This window comes from Lepisma saccharinum, chromosome 7 (genome assembly GCF_977018435.1).
Source record: "Lepisma saccharinum chromosome 7, izLepSacc3.1, whole genome shotgun sequence".
Taxonomy (NCBI): Eukaryota; Metazoa; Arthropoda; class Insecta; order Zygentoma; family Lepismatidae; genus Lepisma; species Lepisma saccharinum.
In genome coordinates, this window is record NC_139235.1 from 23,423,836 (window position 1) to 23,448,835 (window position 25,000).

The following is a 25,000-nucleotide window of genomic DNA, read 5'->3' on the forward strand; positions in this document are numbered from 1 at the left end:
GTGAGACATTCTGCTTGACATCTGATGCATTCTTCCAGACATCTTGATGCCTTTCTGGCCAACTAGACTTATTAAGGTCTTAAGGGTTTGCATACCTACCTAAGGATCCAACATGTTTGTTGTAGTTTACCTGTCATCTGTGTATTTGAGACATTCTGCATTGTCATTGCAATATTTTATCAATATTTCACAAATTTATGAGGATGAACTCGCATTTCTCTCTTGCCATCTCAGATACACCGATACTTATATTTCTGTAGAAAACTTCTTACGTCACGTGCCGGCAACATATTTGTTAAAACACTAAAATAGCACACAAACAGGACGATAAAAAACACTTAGAAGTTCTTCCAAGCTTTCGACTCCTTCACGGAGTCATCTTCAGGGCTGGTCGAGGAAAGACGAAGTATTTTCTTTCATCCTCACGATCGACGAGTTTTCAATATGGCGTATACCCCGAGATACAAGGGGGTCGTAAATATGACTGTAGAAATCTTCTTACGCCATGTGCCGGCAACGGTGTGGAAGTGTCTGTGTCACTATCCGGCGTACGCTTTTAGAAGGAATGAGTTCAGCCAATACGCAGTCAGTGCTGACGTGCTGTTGCCAAACCAACTGCTAGCGGAAAGGATACGCAGAGATTTTGTGTGTCCAATATTCAGCTTTTTATATGTAATGCATGCACGTGATATTTGAGTACAATGAAATATATAGTAAAGAATTCTACACAGAATTATATCATATCACTGCAGCATATAAGATAAACTCGTACCTGAAAGAAGTTTGAAGGTATTTATTATAGAGGAACTGCAAGGTTATCATCATCACTCTCGTTTCTGTTTTCTGGCATGTTTCGCAAGATTTGAATAGGGATTCACCGATTTCTGTGGTAGATACGTTACCCTGTTTTATAATACGCAACACAGTATGCACACAGACACCACACGCTTTAGCCGTAAGTTCTCAACTATGAGAAAACACTGTTTCAGCACACACTTCTTCCGACGCCAATTCCTTGAAGTAAGAATACACTGTAAAATTAAGATTTCTGTCTTGTGAACGTAACATTTTACCCTTGGTGCCTGTACTACTTGTAATAGGTTTCGAGAGCTAACTAACTAACTAACTAACTCTCTAGCCTTCTTAAACCCGAAGGTTCATGGCTGCAGCAACACAGGCCTTCCATGTTTCCCTATTTTGAGCAAGTTCTATATACTCTTTTCCATCCCTACCGATTTCCCTTAGGTCCATCTCAACGTTGTCCCTCCATCTTCGTCTTGGCCTTCCTACAGGTCTCTTACCATCAGGTTTCCCAACAAGAATCCTGTAAACTCCTCGTTCCTCTCCCATTCGTGCCACATGGCCTGCCCACCTAAGTCTTCTTGATTTAATTATTCTAATAATATCTGGACATGAATACAAATTATGTAGTTCTAAATTATGTAACCTTCTCCACTCACCTGTCTCCTCATCCCTTTTAGGTCCAAATATTTTCCTAAGGATCTTATTTTCAAATACTCTCAATTTATGTTCCTCTTTCAATGTAAGGGATATGCATGCATATAATACTACAGGCAAAATTACTGTTTTGTATATTTTAACTTTCAGTTTCGTAGATATTAAACGAGAAGACAAAAGTTTATGAAGAGAGAAGTAACATGCATTTCCTGAATTAAGCCTACTTTTTATTTCCTCTTTAATATAATTTTCATTTGTTAATATTACTCCTAAGTATTTGAATTTGGAAACTGGTTCAAACGAGTTGTTATCAATAATTAGATTTTGATTATTACCTAACACTTGGTTTCGGCCTGTAAGCATATATTTAGTTTTCTCTTTGTTAACTTCCAAACCTATCTCTTTAGCAGTTTTGAAAAATATTTTAGCATTATTCTTAATTGTATTCACATCATCCCCCAGTAAGTCTACATCATCTGCATATGCTAACAACTGAGTCACACCATTTAATTTTAGTCCTTCTTTAGTTTCTTTTACCTTCCTAACAGCATATTCTAAGGCAAAATTAAAGAGCAATGGAGATAATGCATCTCCTTGTTTTAACCCATTTTTTTTGTTTGTTTCGAGAGCGACATAATTAATTTGGTTTGATTTACTTTATTTTATTTAACTTTTCTGTCACTTTTGGCTAATTGCGAAGATGGGAATGAGTGATGATATGCTGAAATTGATGGATGGCAATTCACAAAATCCATGTCCAGGCCAGGATTTCAACAGCGCAATATGCTAACCACTCCACCATGGGGGCCGGCGCGAAATTATTAAGTAACACTCGCGGAACACACACTATTGCATAACTATCGAACATAAGGACTGGACTCGCAGCATGCCAGGGGTTCCGGGTTCGAGCATAGGTTTCCCTTGTTTCTTCGAGAAACGATATCTCCGGCTGTAGGCTACGGAAATGCATGGGACTTGGACAGTCAGGTTCATAATGTCGTGCCCCATGCAATGATGAACCTTAAAGTGGCAACTTTTATAAAGAACTTCTTGCGCGGAAAACAATTTACAGAACACGGCGCTTAACTTGCTCACCGCAGTTTCCTAGCTGTATAACATTGCACTCCTGCTATTGGCTGGTCGCCAAGGACACACTTTCCGTAACTCCATCCGATATCGCTTCTAAAACCGTGCGTCGTATAGTCCCCATCAGTGTGAACATCCCGTGTCGCTTGTCCCATTGGTCTGAAAGTTTCCTTACACTCATGTCGATGACACTAAGGAAGTTTTGTTGGTGTCCCTTTGTCGTTTCATGCGATCATCATCATCATCGCCGTGATTAGTTTAAAGCGGAAGAAAAGAGACAGTAAATATCAAAAATACAAATGCTTCAGTGTGTATATCTTTAAAAGAAATGATGATGATAATAATAATAATAATGAGCCTAATTCATACACAAAAATTTAGTTACCATATATTTTCTCCCGTATTATTAATGAAAGTAACGAACAGGATGTGGTCGACTGTCTAGAATGTTTGTTAATATCTTCGCGACCACTGTACCAAATATCATAGCATTTAACACATTCACAGAAATGTTTCATGTAAAAGAATCAGACGTTGCAGCGAAAACTCCATTTACTTCCATTATAAGCAGACGAATGCCATGCAACTGTACCGACACCTCTAGCAGTATCATTTCTGAGCGGAACCTGCCAGAATGGCAGTTTTCCACACTACGTTATTCAAGGCACTGCAGTGTGGTTGTTCAGTCTGTAAGGCATCTGCCTGCCACGTGGAAGGCGTAAGTTCGATTCCTGCAGTGGGTAATTTTTACGTGGGGATTTTATTTTTGACAATGTTCCTGCCTGAAGTCCAGCTTTGGGCTCATCCACTATTTTTTTGGCCTCCCAGATGGCGCAGTGGTAGCATCGTTGCCTTGTAATCAAGGGGTCCCGGGTTCGATACCTGGTGGAGGCAGAAGTGGTTCGGATCCCACTTTAAACTGTAGATCCAGTCCCGATTAGCCTTACTGTGCGTAAAGTGGACTTAAAACAACAAATCAAGCAAGCATCATCTACTATTTAATCATTGAGTACCTTGCAGGGAAGGGGAGTTAAATGTGGCTGGATCATGTCTTTTTGCCACTAGAGTACTATTTCCTTCATTCACTAACAATTTGATATAATTTCATAACATATTGCACTGATGGCACTTTCGGACTTTCAATAATATTGAAATCATATTTTTCAATAATTTCTTTGTCAGGAATCTTCTTGTAATTCATAATACTGCAGTGTTACATTGAATTACACTCTTCAAGCAATTTTTTTTTTTTTTTTGAGTTTCTCTTAAACATCCATTGTGTTTGGGCATGAGTTGCAGAATTTGCAATTTATCTCTTACACCATGTAATATACTATATGCAGTAGAGATGACCAAATAAGGATAACATTTTATCGTAAGTACAAAAATCTGATAACAAAGATATTAGTCTGTCATTCAGATTTCTTGCTCATGCTCCTCAAGCTCAGTGACTGAGCATGTTATGTAGTTGATTTTCAGTATCGCCACCTAAGTTCCAGGATTTGAGTCCCAGCCTGGGCATGGATGTTCTATATGAGAGTCTTTTCATCAACTTCATCTCATCATCAGTCATCCTCATGATGACAATCCACCATAAGCATAATAAAAGTGGTGCTAAGTAACAAAAATAGAAGATACCATTTTCTTTCACATACCTAATTTGCATATTATTATACTGTGTTTAATAGAGTGCTGCATGGGACCACTTTTACTCACTCAAACTCGTTCCAGTCTCCCACACTTGAGTGTACTGCACTCGTAGTGGAATAATTGGCCACGTCCCGTATTTCAGAGCTTAATAAGCAACATTGTCAACCATGGAAGGAGACCACTCTATGCAATAACAATTCTAAGTCATAATTTCGTATATTATTATGTAAGACTTAAATACAATATACTCTATGTGATCAAAAGTATCCGGACACACTGCGAAACGTGTGTTTATCATAGAGGGCGACACAGTACTGCCATCTACCACGTGGAACACATAGTCAGCGAACTCAGTACTCTGCAGACAGTGTGAGACAGCAGTATGGGATGGTCTGACGAACTCAAAGATAAACGTGGTCAGTTGGTTGGGTGCCACTTGTGTAGGAAGTCTGTGTGTGAGATTTCCACCCTCTTAAACATCCCTCTGTCCAATGTTTCTGATGTTATAGTGAAAGGATGTGTACAACCCTAAAGCATGCAGGCCAACCTCCCATGTTGACCTCCAGAGACCATCGAGTGTTAACGAGCGTCGTATAGCATTATTGTCAATCATCCATCGCCACCATCACACAGGAATTCCGAACTGCATCAGGATCTACTCCTAGCACCATTACTGTTTGGCGCAAGGTGCAGCAACTTAGTTTCCATGTCAAACATCACACAGACAAATGCCAAACGCCACCTCATGTGGTGCAAGCAGTGTCGAAACTGGACCATAGAACAGTGGAAAACCGTTGTGTGGAGTGATGAATCACAGTACACAATGTGGCGATCCGATGGTAGGGTGTGGGTGTGGCGAATGCCTGGTCAACGACATCTACCAGGCTGTATAATGCTGACAGTGAAATTTGGAGGTGGCGGGGTTACAGTGTGGTCATGTTTCTCCTGGAGGGGGCTTGGCCCCCTTGTTGCTTTACATGGCAATGTCACGGCACAAGCTTACGTTGACATTTTAACAGCTTTCATGCTGACTACCGTCGAAGACCAGTTCGGGGATGACCATTGTGTCTTTCAACACGACCGAACACCTGTCCATACTGCAGGGCTTGTGGGGGAGGGGTTTGACGACAACAACGTCCCACTAATGGACTGGCCTGCACAGAGTCCTGATTTGAATCCCATAGAACATCTCTGGGATGCCGACTTCGTGCTTGACCACACCTCTTGTCATTTTGGCGCTCTGCAAGGAATGGGCTGCCATTTCTCAGGAAACCTTCCTGCACGTGGTTGAAAGTATGCCTGTGAGAGTGAAAGATGTCATCAAGGCTAAGGGTGGGCCAATACTGTATTGACTGCCAGTGTTCCCGATGGAGGATTGCCCAAACTTGTACTATATTTTCAGGTTGGTGTCCGGATACTTCTGATCACATAGAATATATATATTCACTTCAGGAGTTCCAAGAAATTCTCTCTGCTAAGGCTTGCCTGAGAGTCATCATCAGTTCGAAAAGCAAGTCCCTGAATAGTAAGGAACAGCATCCACAACAACTGACTTGTAGTGTCGGTTTTCTTGAATCACTAATTAGCGTTGTCACTAACGATCCACTATTAGAATAATTTGCCTGTACTACAGATGATATTTTGTGGTCCTCAGAATGTTCGTGATGTTTTAAAACCATCCACATTTAACGCTCTTTTCCAGTTCGTAAAACTGGTTAAAACTTTGATTAATCGCGACGATTAGAATACATAAATGAATGAGAAATCACATATGCCCAGGTCGGCCCTGGAATCTTGAACGAAAGTCACACACACACACATATATATACTATATATACTAAAACAAAATTAACTTTTGTTAGTGAAGTAAATATTATAAGCAGGAAAAGTGATATCATACAGAATACACCACTTAGAAAAGGTGAAAATCGTCATACTCTTAGAAATGAACTCGCTTATTAATCGATATTTCATTAACGTCATTAGGGGGTGGCCGCCCCCCTTGCCCCCCTCTGGCGTCGTCACTAATTAGCATCCACTTCCTGTATAAATTTTACTTTCTAGTCAAGCCTGTAACTTTTCCTCTTTTTGTGAGTTGTCCATGGCCGACCAGTAGCAACTCAAAACTGTTGCTTCAGTGACATGTTTAATTAACACGTTTTTAAATTGTATTTTGCCGGCACCTACAGTAATTTACGTATAAATCAGAATTACGCAGAACTGAGCTGTATTATCCCAGGTTTAACTAATTAAGAATAGAGTCATAAATATTTTCTATAAGATTAAACTCGTTATGTGGAGAAATAACGCTTGTCTAAATTACAGTATTTATAATGTATCGAAATATTTAAGGATGCCCAGGGGGGGTCGCTCCCCTCCGCCCATAGGTGTAAATATGAATTAAGCGAACATAATGGCATTCATTCCCTCGGCTGTTATCCGACAACGTGAAGTGAGAAAGGCTTCCTTTCATTTGCTGATGGCTTTCTAGGAGTTCGTTCGTGTGAGGACCTGCCAAAAGGCAAACACCGCCTGTGCAAACATCCTGACGAGGTCGGGAAAGATTACTTTTCACTCCACGCAACATCTTAGATCCCAATCCGCCCCAGCTGTTTTTTTCCTACCGTGTGGCAAAAATAAAGGGTATTCCCGATTCCTTACAAGGTGAAGCCTCACAAGTGTCTCAGCAATCCCCACCTTCCATCAGCGTCGTATTAGTGGTCTTCCTTGTAGGAAGCGGATGATATATTTTTAGGTTGAAATATTATTGACGTTGTCGTCATGGCAGGTAACGGTAAAGTTACCTGTGCTCACTGCACCGTGTCATGCAGGCATATAAGGAGATTGGAGTTGGGTTCACACATTCACGCTCTAAGAGGTGATGTGATCAGCATCACGCTCCGTCCGCCTTTACTTGCCTGGGTTGCCCCCCAGGCGCCCATTTTAGTAAAGGTTATGTGAACCCCAGAGCCTTTCCATGCACCGACATTGTGGGGAAAATTCCGACCGTAGATTCCCCCCCTCCCCGAGAATTGAACCCGGGTTCCTCACGTGGCAAGTCGCCATGTGGTGATAAATTTTACGCGTCAGGGCACGGCCGGACCTTTGGTTCAGGCCAGCGAAGTAGTTTTCGATATGTCCTCTCTCCAAAAAACCTCTATGGTATTCCAAATTATGGATACATTCATCTGTTTAGAATTATTCCAAGAGTTTTCGTTGATGTATTGATATTCGCAATACTGCTGAGTAAGCCTATTAAAGTATTTTGAATACCAGCAAAATCAATCCGAACGAAGATTGACGTGAATGCTGTAAAAATAGTTCTAAGCAGATGTAATTTCTCAGAATGTGGATTATCACAGCGGTTTTTCGAAAGGAGAAAGGAGAGGTGGGCCTCCCCGATGGCGCAGTGGTAGCGTCGTCACCTTGAAATCAAGGGGTCCCGGGTTCGATTCCCGGTGGAGGCACATAGTGGTTTCGATGCCACTTTAAATTGTAGGTCCAGTCCCGATTAGCCTTACTGTGCATAAAGTGGACTTAAAACAACAGATCAATCAATCAATCGAAAGGAGAGGGAATTTGAAAAACTACTTCATTGGCGTGAACCTTTGACCTATTTGACAGCTGCTTTCGAATTTTCATCTTCTTTTGTAAAACCTCTAGAATAATTCAAAATCTATCTATTGATAATATATATCTAAAGAGCGAAAGCAAACGAACATTAGCGTGAATGTCTAGATGGAATTCTAAGCATATGTAATTTTTCAGATTTTGGAGGACATCCCGTGTGGCGTATCAGTAACAGCGTCCGAGGTTCGATCATCTGTGGAGCATATACTGGTTCGGATCTTGCTTTCAGCTGTAGGTCCTATCCCGATTCACCTACCTGAGCATAAAGTGGACCTTAAAGAAAGCAAAAAAAAAAAAAAACACTTCGCCTGCTCCTTCTAAATACAGGAACGTCGTTAGGGGGACACGCGGGGGCACTGGCGCCGGCAAACGTCTACGTGGCCCCGGGAAACTGTTCTGTATTTGGTAGAAATTTTACTTTGATGACAAATATTGCAAAGTAATTCTTCAGTAAATTTTGTTTGCAGTTTGAAACACTTCTTCAATTTTCAGTAGCACGAACCCAAGCAAGGCATTTCTTTCTTATTTCCCTGTTTCTTGCTTGTTTAACACAAACAGATGTATTAGCAGATAGCAGAGGATGCAGTTAATGGTTTTGTGGTCCGCACCCGTCAGGGAAGTCTGACACCTATTGAAAATGCAATTTTCCTCCCTGCTGCACATCAGATCCAGGATCCCCCCAAAACCCGCACTTTATCTTCATCTGGCCCTGCACTGGCACCATGGGAGCCGAAAGAACGACACAAAGAGGACGATTTAGCTGCGGGTGGCTAGAACTTTCTGGGTTTATTATTTTATGGTTCAGAAAAGATATCCCCATGCGTTTCAAATTTCAAGGACAGAATTCTATTGCTTGTCCCTTTTTCGGTGCGGGAATGAATGACATAGCGGTTCTTCTCACATGCACTCAACCCTCCTGCTATTGACCTGCCCTGCAAGGAAGGAAAAGGCAACTTTCTGAAAATTCGGAGTATTCGAAGCGGTCGGTTCATCTGTTAATTTGGTGGACACTTGATATCTGTCAGTTTGAAGTAGGATTTGTTGTCCGAGCGGTGGTAAACTTCTGTAAACGCGAGAAGATAGCATCACGAAGTGTTTGTGATCTCGTTTTCCTACATCGCGAATAAAATGTCGAATGAGAAGCTGCCAGATTGTCTTCCTCTGGAAACAGGCACGTATCCAGAGGGGGGCTTAGGGGGCTCGAGCCCCCCCCGAAAGTTTTTGGTTTTACACTAGAAGAAATGAGTTTTTGGTTTCTTGTGGTGTGAAATAAAATAATGTGACAATAATTTAAGGAGAGAAATAATTATCGAGGCAAGATGGAGAATGTTCTGTAACCCTGTTATTGATAATAGCACGTATCCAAGATGGGGTACAGAGGGCTCGACATCTCACCAGGAAATTTTTCAGTTTACGTTAGATAAAATTAGGTTTTTGGCTTCTTGAATAATGTGAAAATAATGTAAGGAGAGAAATAATTATCGAAGCAAGACGGAGCATGTTTTATACCCCTGTTATTGTTAATAGCACGTATCCAAGGTGGGGATGAGGTGGCTCGAGCCCCCCCCAGGAAATTTTTCAATTTACACTAGATAAAATTAGATTTTTGGCGTCTTGAATAATGTGAAGATAATAAATTTATAAATCTGAGATAAATAATTATTGAGACAAAACGGAGAGTGTTCTATAACCTTATTAATGTCAATAGCGCGTATCCAAGGTGGGAAGCAGGAGGCTTGAGCCCCCAGTCAGGAATTCTTTCTGTTTACACTAGATAAAATTATGATTTTGGCTTCTTCAATAATGTGATGATAATGTGGGAGAAATAATCATCGAGACAAGACGGAGAATGTTCTATAACCCTGTTGTTGATAATATTGTACGTAAACTTTTCTTGCGCTTTCGGTGTTGTCGCAGCGCACTTGAGCACTATGTAGAGACTTGTCAGCATTTGGAAGCTGCACAACAAAGGTAGCGCCACACGTAGGGCGATTCGTTGTAATTCTAATCTCTGGAAGGCGGGAGCGGGTACGTTCTTGAATGAGAGAAGGAGTCAACTACTGGCAATATTAACGAATCGTTTTATCTGCGGAACGTTCTGGAATATAATGAGGATACGCGGATTCAATTTTTCGGTTGATCTGTACAAAGAATCGGTCAATGAGATTTCAGAGGTAAGTGTGGCAATTCATACAGTCGATTGGTGATCAGAGCAGTCAGCTTCCTCTGATTGCTTTATAAGATATAGTGATTCGAAAATGAAGACATTGACGACAGCAGAACTTCCGGGGCCTCAGTGTAGTGCTAGTTCGGTTCGAGGGCCGAAGAGATCAAGCCCCCCCCCCCCCTCTCTCTCTCTCTCTCTCTCTCTCTCTCTCTCTCTCTCTCTCTCTCTCTCTCTCTCTCTCTCTCTCTTTGCCAGAACTAAATTTCGTATAGGCTATGCAGTCCGAGAATTTCATGGTATAAAAAAATACTTTTGTTTAAGCCTACTGGGTTCGAAACACATTCAAACACTTAACTACCATAGACAGCCGAAAATTTTATGAATGTTGAGAAAAGAAAGCAGGCGTAAATTGCAGGCTCTACCAGGACCCTAATCAGGCATGGGCGTCCGGAAGGGGGAGGCAAGGAGGGGCCGTGGCCCCCCTGGAAAATGAAAGTCAACCAAAAATTATATATTTGTCACATATAATTTCATTTCAGCCACAATTAAATGTCTTAATTATTGCATGAATATGTTAAATTCAAATTTAAGCAATGTTTTTTGAGGGAACAACACTATTATTGGGGAAAATTTACCTGGTTTGCCCCCCCCCTGGAAAAAAATTCCTTCCTTGCCCCTCCCTGGAAAAAATCCTGCGGACGTCCATGTAATCAGGGCTCTACCAACTGAGCCAGAGTCACCTAGCCATTCTTGACTTCAACCGATTTTTCGTTAAAATGTCTACATAGTACATGTCCTGCGTATATCAGATCGTAACGTGTTGCCTGTATAGTGAACCAGCACAGAAAATATAGGAGAAAGAGAAGAAAACTGAGGAGCATTCTCACCCGTTGAGGAGAATTTTTTTCTGTGGTCAACAAGAGCTACTACTTCGATGTGACAATGACAGTGGCCTAATAAGGGAGATTTCACACCGTGTCGCCTGAAGATTAGGTTTGTGCTGCCTTTTGTGTCGCTACGGTGTGAAACGTTGCTGTTGATTGGCCCATTCCAATCGACATGTATCGCGTGTCCCTTCGGTCTGAAACCTTCCTAAGTCTTGAAAATCCAAGTTACAAGGATGGAAAATTAGGGCCTTGTTAAGGTTAGGTGTGAAGGTAGGCAGACGACAGCACCCTAAAGGATCATATCCAAACCTGCAGGAAGAACGCATATTTCTTCAATCTCCAATACGGAATGATAAAAACTTCTGGTGAGTTGATTTTAAAAATGTGTCCGAGATAAAGATAGGCGTGCCCAGGATTTTCTGAAGGGAGAGGGGTAACGCATACTATTTTTAATGGTCAGTCCTGATTTTGCCATTTTTTCCCTGTTTTTTACGTTCCTCTTTTTTTTCTAAAAAAAAAAGGAATACTGGGTCAAATGGGGTGATGACATCACCAACCCTCCCTTGGGCACGTTACTGGAGATAAATGAGTAAGCATTTGATCATACTGGGAGACGAAATATTAGATGTGTTGGGAACGGAAGGGTTTTCAGTGTGCATTAATTGTTTTGTGATCCACCTGTATTCGAGAAGACTTCCTTTGTTTCGTGCCGATATATGACAAGACAGCGGAAGCTGTGACAGGCATTTTTGAACACTTGTTAGTGCTAAGGCCTGAATCTGAACAATTTGGTGGGTTTTGGCTTTTATACGAGCTGCAAACATGGGAGGACAAGACACGTTAGTGGTGTTCAGGCTCGAATCAGAGAGAAATATTCGAGAGCTGTCTGCGTCCAGTTCGCAGCCCACAATTTGAATCTCGCGTTGTCGAGAGGATTGTCCATCCCGTGCATGTGTAACAGCTTCGTAAAAACACTCAAAGACACCATAGATGTTTTGATTCCTGATGGGAAGAAATGGACAAACACACCTACTGAGATGCTTCCGGCAAACGATGTTAATGCATGGAAATAGAGGAGTCGAGTCGTAAAAAATGGTCCGATTTCACCTTCTGATTAAAATGACAGCCTTACAGTGGCTACGATTTAAGGGATAGTTGCTCCCCATTTTTTTGCCTCAACATTATGGCCTCTTAATGTTAAGCCTTGTCTACCAAGAGAAAGTAAACTTCCCTTGCAACGCCCTCCACCCCCCCCCCCCCCGTTTTGGAACCCAATTGCCACCACTGGTCTTGAACATACAATTGTGAGGTTCTTATTATACCCCTTAAAAAATGGCGTTGAGCCCCCCCCCCCCCCGAAAGGAATTCCTGGATACGTGCCTGTCTGGAAACAATGGATCAGGATCGACCAAATATCCAACATATTGGCATTCTAAAAGAGAGTCTGACTACCGCACAAGATCCTGGGTTCGACTTCCAGGGTGGTTGATCTCATGTATAATGAAGAATAAACCACGTTTCAATTAAGGAAGAAAATTAGGTATGTAGCAATTTTATTTACATCCGTCTGCATGCTCTATAAGTAGTACGTTACAAAATTTGTATATCTTTCTGACTTTCTGTGATTTTTCTTCATTTAGCCTCCACCTGCAAATGCGGAAGCTGCTGCTGCTTAGGTGGCAAGATTGGCTAGACATACAAATATAATTAATCTCTAGTCGTTTATTGTTTATAGATGTATTTTATTTTACTTCGCGTTTTGTGCCTCTTGGCTAATTTGCGAAATTGGGATGAGTGAAGAAATTGATTAATGGACATTAACAAACAATCATGCCCGAGCGGGATTCGAACCCGGGACCCCTGAATCCCTAGTCGTACAGCGAATAATAGTTATATAATATAATCATGAGTTATCAGGGTTGCTACGCGACTGGTAAACCTGGAAAACAGGGAAAAGTCAGGGAATTTGGTTGGTCAGGGAATTTTGCATATTTTCTGGAATTTACGCGCATTTTGGAGTTGCAGGAGAACCAGTTACAAAATGAACGAACGGTTCATTTCCACTTCCGAATTCGGTTCTTGTGATTCCAGTCCCCCCAAAAGATTCAGTTCAGAAACTTATTCCTCTCGTCAGTATGACTTCTAGTCTGTTACGTACAAAATTATGGTTCCTTCGCATTTCAATTCTATATTTATTCACTCTCGGATCTAGGTTCTTGGATCCGTTCATTTTGCGACTCGTTATTGTGAACCTGTTCAAGACCGGCATTTGGAGAGGCGTGAGATTTTTTCTTAGAGAACAAGCTGTTCAAGACGAAACCTACGCACCAGCCATCCTCAGAATTTCTTGCGGAAAAAATGTTGCTTTAGCTTTGTGTGTGGTGAGGAAATTTCCTTTCTTCAAGAACACACCCGTTCGGAACCCGTTCTCTTTTGATACGTGAAGCGGACCAGGTTGGTGTTCGGACAGTTCATTGGTTTTGGATCTGCAATAAAGCTTGAAGAGCAGAATTTCATGTAACTGGCTGTGGTTGACGTCACACTGGACGCGTGCGGACGCCGAGTAAAAACAAAGGGCTCACTAATTCGTTCCCCCGTAAAACCCATTCTGTGAATTTGAGTCCTTCGTTTGCGACCCGTTCAGAAGCAACCGGATCAACTAGTTCATTTGCTCGTCGTAGTTTTTACATTGCAGAGATGTGTTACACCCGAGAAATTAGTGATTTTGTGCAGTATCAGTGACGTCATTGTTCGAATATGCACGTGTTTTGTGCATCTTAGAGCGGATATCAGACTCAACTTCTATACATTTTCTTTTTCCAAACACAGCTTATTCTTTCTAAAATTGACGACAAAAACCTTCAAGAAACCTATTCGAATTTTCCTCTCCTTTTGAAAAACCTCTAGAATAATCCAAAATCTGAAAAATTGCATATGCTTAGAATTCCTTCTAGACGTTCACGCGAATATTTGTATGCTTTCGCTGTATAGATATTATCAATAGTACCTTTTTTTTTATTATTATTATTTTTTTTAAAGAAAGGTAAATTTCAATGGAAACCAGTGGCGTGTTCTCAGTGGGGATCAGGCCCAGTATCCATGGGCGTAACTTGGGTCCTAATTTTGAGGGGGCAGAATTAAAGTTGGACCTAATTTTGAGGGGGGTAGAATGAAACTGGGCCTAATTTTGAGGGAGCAGAATCAGGCTTGGGGCGTAATTTTGAGGGGATAGAATCAAACCTGGGGCTTAACTTTGGGGAAAGAGAATCGTAAAGTTTTCCATCCCATAAAAACAGCGTCCAGGATTATTTGCTAAATAACTGTAACGTTTGCGAAATCACAAATATTACTCTTTATTACTTTGCTTGTAAATTTTAATAAACAAACCTGAAAATTTTGGCTTTCTCCCCTTCTCTACCATTATGCGCGGCGTTCCTCCACAGACTCCTGAGACGTAATATTAGTGGGATTTCGGGAATATTTTGGCTTCTGTATGTATCATTTCACATTGCACATTTTCCCGTATGTTAAGCGTTGTATATACTTGTGTTGTTTTTTTCATCCAGGGTTCAGGAGGAGAAGAGCTGAATATGTTCCCATGGCAGGAGAAACAACCAGACTATCCATACAAGGTGGTGACCCCGTCTCCAGGTGAGTAGATCTCAAGCTCTTACATCGTCACTTACACAGTTCTTGTTTGTACTTAGCAACATGGCAGAAAATGTGCACCCTTCCATGTATTTTTTTTTATACAGGAATACAGCTTGTGTGACTTTTTGTAGACCGCTATTTAGATATTGAGATAAGAAACGGAACACTCAGTAAATTTGATTCCTGATGCGAGCTCAACTAAATTTCAGTGTTGGCTCAGTATCGTGAGGACAATTGGAGAGCTACTTGAAAAGAAGAAGTTGCGGGCTCCGGTCTCGAAAGCCAGAAAACAGGCGGTTGGGCTCGATGCGCTGACCATGCGATAAAAAAGGGAAAAAAGCCTTTGGTAGGCTTTGGCTCTCAAAGGGCTCTTCCACCACGGAAGTTTATGATTATTATTTTTTAATGTTATCATCCTTTCCCCCACGTTTTATTCCCGCAAAAATAATAGACATTCAGAGTGGCTACTCACCGAGAATTCCTTGAATTCGTGGTGAATTTTGACTCCGGGAAATATGAGTGAATGTTTCTCCGTAGACGTAAAAAATTGAAACTTTTATTAATCCAAATTCAATTTAATTTTATAGAATGTATAAATGCCCCGAGGCAAGTTTTTTCACAGTTCAGCTTTCATTTTTATGGGGGAAGGAAAATAAAAGGTGATATCCATTTACTTACGGTCCTTGTTTTTTTTATGCGACAGATGGAAGATTATTGCAAGCAGTATCTTGAAGTTGATTAGGTAAATTTGAGTTCCAATTTTTTATACAATTAAAAATTTCAAATAAATTAGTATAGCCTCGTAACATTTGTGACTTGTGGGTGGTGAGAGGCGGTAATACGTAAGGTTGAAATAGAGGAAACATCTGCTCGTATTCTTGAAACTGGAAAGTTCGCCTTGAAAACCGGGAATTGTACTTGAATTTTATTATGGTGCTAAAGTGGCCACTCTATTATTGTTTTTACAGTAGTTTAGTTCACGAAACACGAAGTTTAGTCGAATTAAAATTATGATGTCGCAGGAGACGCAGATCTTTACAGATCATTGACCCGTACCTTAGTTTAGATGTTTCAGATTTGAGAGTCATACTTTATGGGCGTGTAAGTGGTGATGCTTCCACGTAGTACACCCTGAACTGCATTTTGCAGACTAACGAGGCTCTGGCGTGTGGACCTACGGCCAGTATAATCTTCTTAGGAATATGTGTGTGTTGTCCTGTGCTTTGTATTTTTATGTGCTGAGTGCCTTTTTACAGCTTCAGCTTTTAACCAAGGTAAGAATATTTTAATCTTCAGAAACGTGTTTTATTTTTGTTCTGATAAGGGGCTGAGCCCCGTATAGAGTGGCGGGTTCAAAATAGCCTAAGTGCTGAGGCACCCAAAATTTTGAATTCAAATTCCAAATTAATATTTTATGAGAAGCGAATAGGACCTATCATCTTGCATTCATCTCGCATTTTTTCCATCTTGAACTTTTTCCCCCCGAGAGGAGTCAAGTTCACTATGCCCCCGCGGTTAGGAATCCTGCATGCATATAATGCAATTGGAGATAGAAAAATAAATACAAGAGGATTTCAAGTTTAGCTGTCATCTGTCCCCCCCCAGGGTACACTTTGTCCATTGTTACACGCGAGCTAACCTGTACGTTCAAAACCTGATATACTTCAAAGTAAAGCTTACAAGAACGGAAGCAGCGAATTCCTGCGGTGATAATTCCACGTCCAATTTTATTTGCAGAGACCTGAATGCGATTCTTATCTGCTTATGAATCTTTGTGGCACGTATTTCTTGCTGTTAGCGGAAACTTGAGTCCAGTTCAGTTAATTAATGCAAAAAATACTTTTTCAATTTTTTTTCCAAAGCTAAAGATAAGTTGGAAAATATGTAGTTCCGACATTTTTGCAATGCTGCACCTGGGTAATATTTTGCGTAATTCTTCCTAGCTGAGGAGGTAGTTAAAGGGTAACTCTTTTTTGAAGACACTCAAATGTGAACTTCTCTTCCACGTAGCACATACTGGACTATTTTGCAGACTAACGAGGCTATGGCGCCTGGACCTGCAGCCAGGATAATCCTCTGTAGGAGTTGTGTCGCCCATGTGTGTTTGTCCCTTTATCTTGTCACCAGTGGCGTGCCAAGGATTTTCGAAAGGGACGGGTTTTGTATACTTTTCTTGGTAGGCAGCCCTTATTTTGTCGGATGTTCCTACCTTTGATCTTTTTTTTTAGGAATACTAGGCCAAAGGGGGGTTATAACCCCCACCAACCCCCCCCCCCCCTTGGGCACGCCACTGCTTGTCACCATTCATCGCCATCTTTGCAGTTATCCAAAAGTGGCAGAAACGCAAAGTAAAATAAATCGATTCATTCTTCCTAGCTGGGGGGTTGCCACCTCCTCCCCACATCTGCCCACGCTTGGAGTCCAATAGTGTGTCGTCGCAGCAGACGACGCGCTGGGATTGAGTCCAAACAAATAAACACGTGTTTTTCTTCGTGTTCAAATCAATGCTATTTTCCTTCTGAAGGGGTAGCTTTAATTATTGTGACAGCAGTTAAGAAACAAAATTGTGATGTGCATCGTACATAAATGTAAAGATGAGATTTCGGAGAATACGTCTATATATAACATATAGACTTACAGATGAGAATGTAAAGAATAAATGGAGTAGGAAATCTAGTAAAGCGAATGCTCCAAAAGAAATCTCAGCCAATGGGCGTCGTCGGTTCAATCGCCTCAGGCAGCTGGTTTCCCATCATCCATAGAGGCAGCGTGGCCGACTTGAGATCGGGTGAGCTTCGGCTTCGGCTGTACTCGGAACTGGAATGTTTTGAAAATGCATGATTTTCTTACTTCAGTTATTCTTTAACTTATCCTCTGTAAGATATGTGTGATATATAGTCGTATTCTCCGAAATCTCATCTTTTCATTGATGTACGATACGCACCATAATTTTCTTTCATAACTGCTGTCATAATAATTAAAGCTACCCCTTCCGAAGGAAAATAGCATTGAGTTGTATAGGAAGAAAACAAGTTCTCTCGTTGCGAAGACTCAGTGCCAGTGCGTCGTCTGCTGTGACGTCACCACTAATGGACTCCATCTCGCAGGCTTTAGCCTGGAACCAGGCCCGTAGCCAGGATTTTATTTCGGGGGGGATCATCCCTTATCAGCACAGGCGCCGCCAGAAATATTTGTAGAGGGGGACAGGCCACTGGTAAAACTTGATTAATATAAATAACAATGACGATAATAACTATCATAAGTTATTAAAATGAACCAATTTTATCCAATTTTTTATTGTTATTATTATTATTATTATTATTATATAAATGGAGACACATTGCTACTCAATCCTCCGTATAAGTGAATATCCAACACAACTGTTGTCAATTATTTTTCTTACATTATGTACAGTTAGTGTTACCGAAATTCATAGTTATTATATTTTACACATTCCGTTAAAAACAAAGGCTTTAAAAGTTAGGGCCAAATTTTACCCATAAAGTTTATATTATGTGACCGCTCACAAAGAAAACTATACATTTTCAGAGCTGTGGATCTATTTTATTTGGATTAAATTGTAGAATATAAAAATAAAACCTATACACTAAACGTTTTTCGATCTAATGTTTAATCTTGCTAAGGAAGTAAAATTAATTACCACTATACACTATTTAAATTTGATATTTGTAGGATTTTTGGAGGGGTTCAGCCCCCTTAGCCCTCCCCTGGCTACGTGCCTGCCTGGAACCACAGCTATTATAGTTTTCTGGGGGATTGTGCGTTGTCCTGTGGTTCTCCACGTTTGCTGAGAGCTTCTTTAGTTGGTAAAATGTCGATGTCAATATTTTTTTTATATATTGTATAAAAACTAAGTGAGGAAGTTTTTTAAGTGAGGAAGTTTTTAACTGATATGTTTTAGGGTTCCTAACCTCAATTTGTTTCTGTTAAGGGCTTATCCCAGTATTGTGCGAAGGACTTGAGCTTGCATTCTCTATTGTGGACAAGAATGTTACAGGTGCATTAATGTAGTCTCGGGTTCGAATTCATCATGTCATCATTTATCTCCATCTTCGCACCAAAAGTGGCACAAGAAACGAAGTAAAATAAAGCAAATCAATCAATCACAATGTAAAGTAAGCAGAGTACAAAACGAACAGAATACAGCTGATCTGAAAATTAAGTCCACTTTATGCACAGATAGACTAATGAGGACTTGGCCTACAGTTTAAAGTGGGATCCGAACCACTAGTGCCTCCATCGGATATCGAACCTGGGACATCTTACCTGAACGGAAAACCTTTGGTATTTAACCCAAGAAGGGAACATGCAGTAATAGCATGAATATGGAATAAATATGTCGTTAAATATGTGAAAACGTCCAAAATATATATAAAAATAACTTAAGTATGTGCTAAAAGCTAATATACGTAAATCATGGAAAATGAAAATATCATTTTTTGAGCTTACGTACGACGATTCGCAAAGATAATACAAAATAACATTGGTTTTAGCGTTATATGAAGCTTGGTCTTAGCGTTATATGAAGCTGTTTACATATAAGACCATTCCCTGCTGATGAAAAGAACTCTTTCATGCTTTTGACAATGTGAAGGCAGAGCTCGAAAACAATCTGTCTCGCCCCAAGGTCAAATTCTCGGCAACAGCTGTGAATGGTCATCTTCTTTGATACCCTGTTGTTTACATTCCTGTGCAGCAAGCGACTCACCATTACAAACAAGAAAAGAAATTCATGTTCTGTCGGTTGCTTGTCTTGTAGATAGGAGTTTTCCACAATTTTTAAGTGACGTGCAAGGGAGTGAGGAGAGCAGCAACCAGGCAATGTTCACTTCTATTCAACCCTCAATAAATTACAGAAAATTTGAGATTTTTTTTTTAAGTGTTGATGAAATTTTGATCTTTGTTCTGTAGCGTTGTTTTTATGCAACTTTTGGCTAATCGTGACGAGGACGCATGATGAAATTGATTAAGAAGACACCCCAGTCAACACACCAACGTTGCCACAACGTTGTATGAATGTTGTATTTATGATGAATGTTGTATGTAGGGGAACAACGTTGTGATAACGTTGCCACAACGTTGTATGCTTGTTGTATTTATGATGACTGTTGTATGTAGGGGAACAACGTTGTGATAACGTTGCATCAACGTTGCAAAAAACATTCCACTGAATACGCTTTAGTTTGGATGATCACCACCATGAGCGCCACAAGCGTCAGATCGGAGTGTTTTGTTTATTCAAAATTTGTGTCTGCACTGACCACCAAACCTTATATTTCCTACAGCGTATACTAGATGGCAGTGCGACTCAAATGCAAAACAAACATAACTTTTAGTAACACAAATAAGGATACTTTCGATTGTAATTAGTGAAAAAATGTGTTTTATTATCCTTCGAAAGATGTGTGAATATTGAAGTTGTAAGGAAGATCAGACAATGAAATATGTTGAATACAAGTGAAACTCCCATGATAAATATTTTTATTCCAGACTATATAATCAGGAGCTAAGTACACCAATAAGAAACTGATTACCAGGTGTAGTTAGAGATTGGTTAATTCATCACAATCTCCAGACTAACAATTGCCTATTGTGGTGGAGCAGGAAAAGTTTTTGTAATATGTATTATATACAAAAATGGCTTGGCAAGATTGCTAATAGCTTACCATGCGAAATAACCATATTTTAAATATGCATTCTTATATTCATAAATTACACAGACAGCAAGGTAATGTTGCAAAAAAGTTGTGGCAACCTTAACCCCTGACATACCTAACGTTGCTACATAATGTTCAGTATATGTTGTGACAACGTTGTCAACCAACGTTGCAGCAACGTTGAAAAAAATGACCCTTAAACGTTGACACAACGTTTTCACAACGTTGTATCAACATACATTCAACGTTGTAACAACGTTAGGTATGTTAGGGGCTAACGTTGCCACAACGTTGTGGCAACATTACCTTGTTGACTGGGACCATGCCCAGGTCGGGATTCGGAACCGAGACCCCTGGCGTCGTAGCGCACTGTGCTAACCACTACGCCACGGAGGTCGGTTCTATCGATTTTTATCTTCCATTACCGCATTTGATATTCAGTACGCAAAGTGTTCACATTCTGTGCCGACCTCCATGGGGGAGTGGTTAGCACAGAGCGTTACACAGAATTCCCGGGTTCGAATCCCGGCCTGGGCATGGGTGTACTTTGTGAGTGTCCCTGCATTAATTTCATCATATCCTCACTCATCCTCATCTTCGCGATTATCCGAAAGTGGCAGAGAAGCGAAGTAAAATAAACCAAATCAATTTTGCATTCTGTGTTGGCTAACTTTTTTGTAAAGGGTGTGGGGGAGGAGGATATTTTTACTAAGTGGGAATTCTACCGCCCTATTGGCCAGCCACTATCTCTATTGACGCTCCGCTGCTGCCTCTTTCACGAGACTAGGCGGTGCAAGTCTCGCTTCTCGTCTGCGTACGGTGCCTATTGAACCGTTATACATACGCGATCATCAGTCCAAGAAGTATTGTGTGCATGTTTGAGCAGATGGCACGCTCCTCTCAATGAGATCATATCGCATTCATTGCCGTGAACAGCTTCTACTAAGACACAAATAGATGACAACATGTTTATTTTTATTCCCGAAAGATAAAGATGTGTGACAATAGCAGGGGCAAGACATGTGACGGAAGCCGTGAGCAATAGAAATACTTCTTGTATTGTTATTTTCGTTTTACATCGATTTTCTGTATCTTTAATGTAATCACTAGGGAACGGAACTTTAGGTAAATAAATGTTTTTTTTTCTGCGATAAGATAGAGACCCTCGTTTTTGCCAAAATTCTGATCATAGCCTTATATGTCAACACAGCAAATTTTATTTTACATAAAAACACATATTTTCCAGTTTACCGTATGTAAATACATATTTTGCGAATTTACATTTTAAATACATAAAATCGCTCATTTACTTCAGCTACCTCGAAATCCTCGAAGGAAAAATGTTTATTCTCCGCACCTCTTTCATATCAAGAGTGTTAGGTTTGTTTTGTCTTTGAACACGCTCGCTGGCACACTTCTCGCGCCTCGCCTGCGATCCTATTGGGGAAAATATTACCCCCACTGGATCTAACCCTAAAGTGCTAATGTCTAAACGTACAGAATTTTTTGGGAAAAATCAAGGTTTTCAAACTTTGTGCCAAATTGCACATGTTTTGGAAGGTGAAGTAGAGGAAGAGGTAACTTTGGAAAACTTCAGCGTTAGTGTCATTTCGTGCTTCAAATATGCAAGAATTGTTTCTTGTGACGTGGAGCGATCTTTCTCACAATATAAGATGCTTTTTAGAGATAATCGTCACATATTTACAATGGAGAATTTGGAAAAGCTATGGTGATCTACTGCAAGTCTTCCAAGAAATAGCTCTCTACAGGTGTTTAAAATGTATGTAATAGGCTATTTTGTTTTTGTTACCAAATGATTTTTTATTTTTGTCACATATTTTCCTGTTTTTATCACATATTTTCAACATTTATGACACACAAAAAATAAATATTTCTGAGTTTTTTAGCACATAAAGTTTCGTTCCCTACTAATCACGACCCGATCCATCGACCTATCCCCTTTCCCCTCCCGACATCCATGTATAATATGAACTTTTACAGGACCAAGACGTGTAGCACAGTGGCGTGCCCAGAATTTTCGAAAGGGGGGGTTATGTATACTTTTTCATGATAGTAGTCGGACCTCATTTTATCACATTTTCCTACCTTTGACATTATTTTTTTTATGGAATACTGGGCCAAAAGAGGGGGGTTATAACCCCCACCAACCCCCCTTGGGCACGCCACTGGTCTAGCAACACTATTCATATTATACAGCATGCTAGTCTTATTTCAGGGTGTCTAGCAGTCAAGAATGTCAAGAAAGTCAAGAAAACAACAGGTAGGTCAAGAAAGTTAAGAAAAAGTCAAGAAATTATGCTTGTGGTCAAGAATTTTTGCTATATTTTTACAGTATAGTAAATTCACATTTTTGTATAGCTACCTGTACTGGGATTTGATAAAATTGAATATTTGGAAATCTAAAATTGTATTGAGTTATAGTTTAAGATTTGTTCATTTTGTTTCTTAAGAAAGCGTTAAGTTTTGTAAAAATATTAAATTTAATTTAATAATTAAATCAAGAAGACTTAGGTGGGCAGGCCATGTGGCACGAATGGGAGAGGAAAGAGGAGTTTTCAGGATTCTTGTTGGGAAACCTGATGGTAAGAGACCAGTAGGAAGGCCAAGACGAAGATGGAGGGACAACGTCGAGATGGACCTAAGGGAAATCGGTAGGGATGGAAAAGAGTATATAGATCTTGCTCAAGATAGGGACAGATGGAAGGCCTGTGTTGCTGCAGCCATGAACCTTCGGGTTTAAGAAGGCTAGAGAGTTAGTTAGTTTTTTAAAAATATTAAATAAAATAATGTGGCCATTTCCTATCCAGGATGAAATCTGAAGCATTAATTTTTACATGCATTTATAATTATGATTAAAACTTTGTTAAAGTACAGCTTCAGTGTTTATCTTAACCGGCCTTGTGGAAGGGGTTTTTACATTCAATAAAAATATATATTTTCTTAATTTCCAACTATACCTTAGTAGGGGACGATTAAATAAATGTTAAGAAAAAGTCAAGAATTTTGAATTTGTCATTTCGGTAGACACCCTGTATTTCCTGCTGAAACATCCATTTTACTCTTTTACAATAAATTAAGCTTATTGTAGCTTTCATTTTTTAGTGTAATTAGCAGTATTATTAACGTAATTAACAGTACACAAACTGACAATTTACAAAAGCAGTATCAACAAGAAAATGAAAAACAAAAACATGATGTACTGTATCTCTTATCTTAAAATGCAATCATTACAATAAAGGTAAATTCCCTCGTGCATATAGTACCGTGCCATGAATGCACATTTAGGGGATGTGGGGGGTAGGGCCCCACACATTCTCGATCTCGGCCATTTCGGAGGTGATGTGATCAGCACCACGCTCAGGCCGCCTTAACCCTCCCTCCCAGGGTTGCCCCCAGGTACCCATTGATTTGAGGCTGGGCGAGTCCCGGAGGCGCTTTATGCAGGGACGCGGCTGGAAAAGTTCCGGCCTTAGATCACTCACCCCGGGAATCAATCCCGGGTCTATCGCGTGGGTTTCATATTTTAAAAATGTCTTCTCTATTGTAATGAAATTGTAATTGCCTCATATATCCAAATTGTGAGTATATCATCATCATCCGGCTTCCGTGGCCGAGTGGTTAGCGCAGTGCGCTACGACGACAGGGGTTCCGGATTCGAATCCTGTCCTGGGCATGGATGTTCTTGTCAGTGTCCCTTCATCAATTTCATCATATCATAATTCATCATCATTATCAGTATTCTACCATCAGTGGACATTTTTTAGAGAAGTTAAATGATTTCATCCATATATTAAATGGAAACATAATCCAAAGTTTATGGAAGAAAGGTCTCCCCTTAACGTTTCATGAAGCTTGGAAAACTGCAGGGTGTGTCCAGGATTTCGAAAGGGGGGGGGGAGTACGTATAATTTTTTAGTAGTCAGCCCACATTTTTCCGTGTTTTTTTCTGCCTTCGACGTTATTTTTTTTCAAGAATACTGGGGCAAAGGGGAGGAGCGTTATGATCCCCACCAACCCCTCCTTGGGCACGCCACTGCTACAGCAGTGGCACAGAATCCACCATGTGGGGCTGAGAGAGGAAAAACTCAAAAAGCTTTTCCAGTAAGGTGGCACCGGTTTTAGCTCAACCTTGGGTACCACTGAGTAAAGAGACGATAATTTACAGCTGTTTGTCCGCGAGGGAAGGAGGAAAAAGAACGTGATGTAAAACAGAACGTTCCGCGCGGCCTTTTGTGCCACAAACGTTGAGGTCAAATTACTCGTCGCCAATACTGGACGAAAGCATCAACGGATGGGTAAAATTGTTCGCCTATTACAGCCAATATTGGAAGCTAATTTGAGATCGAGGTTGCTGGCAGTGTTGCCAGTTGGCTACTTAAACATGCAAAGCAGGACGTCACCTGTTGTAGAAATGAACGTAACATCGGTCCTAATATCGTTCATAGTTTTGCTATTTTCTGACTGGTTAGGTTAATATCAACGATAAAGATGAAATTGATAAACCTAAATATTACATTTATGGCAGAACTTCCGGCACAATCAGCAAATATGCTTCTTGCCGACCTCTGTGGCGGAGTGGTTAGCACAGCGCGCTACGACGTCAGGGTTTCCGCGTTCGATTTCCGGCCTGGGTGTTCTCTGTGAGTGTCACAAAATTGTTTAACAGACCATTTTTGCTTCACTTAATGGCAATGCTCATCAATTATCAATTTCCTCACATTGACTTGGTTTATTTTACTTCTGTTTTCTGCCAGTTTTGGCTAATCGCGAAG

At 40.4% G+C, this 25,000-nt stretch overlaps 2 protein-coding genes across 8 annotated transcripts in view; one reads left to right on the forward strand and one right to left on the reverse strand.

Moving 5' to 3' along the window:
* The window catches only part of MRP (Multidrug-Resistance like Protein 1), a 212,893-nt gene that overhangs the window by 172,973 nt on the left and 14,920 nt on the right, over positions 1-25,000 (reverse strand). The window lies entirely within an intron of this gene.
* LOC145989771 (PIH1 domain-containing protein 1-like) overlaps positions 1-25,000 on the forward strand; it is an 80,078-nt gene that overhangs the window by 10,614 nt on the left and 44,464 nt on the right. For both annotated transcript variants that reach the window (XM_083125097.1, XM_083125096.1), the window contains exon 3: positions 14,445-14,529. In XM_083125097.1, the coding sequence (XP_082981223.1) occupies positions 14,445-14,529 (85 nt within the window). The remainder of the gene's footprint in view (positions 1-14,444; positions 14,530-25,000) is intronic.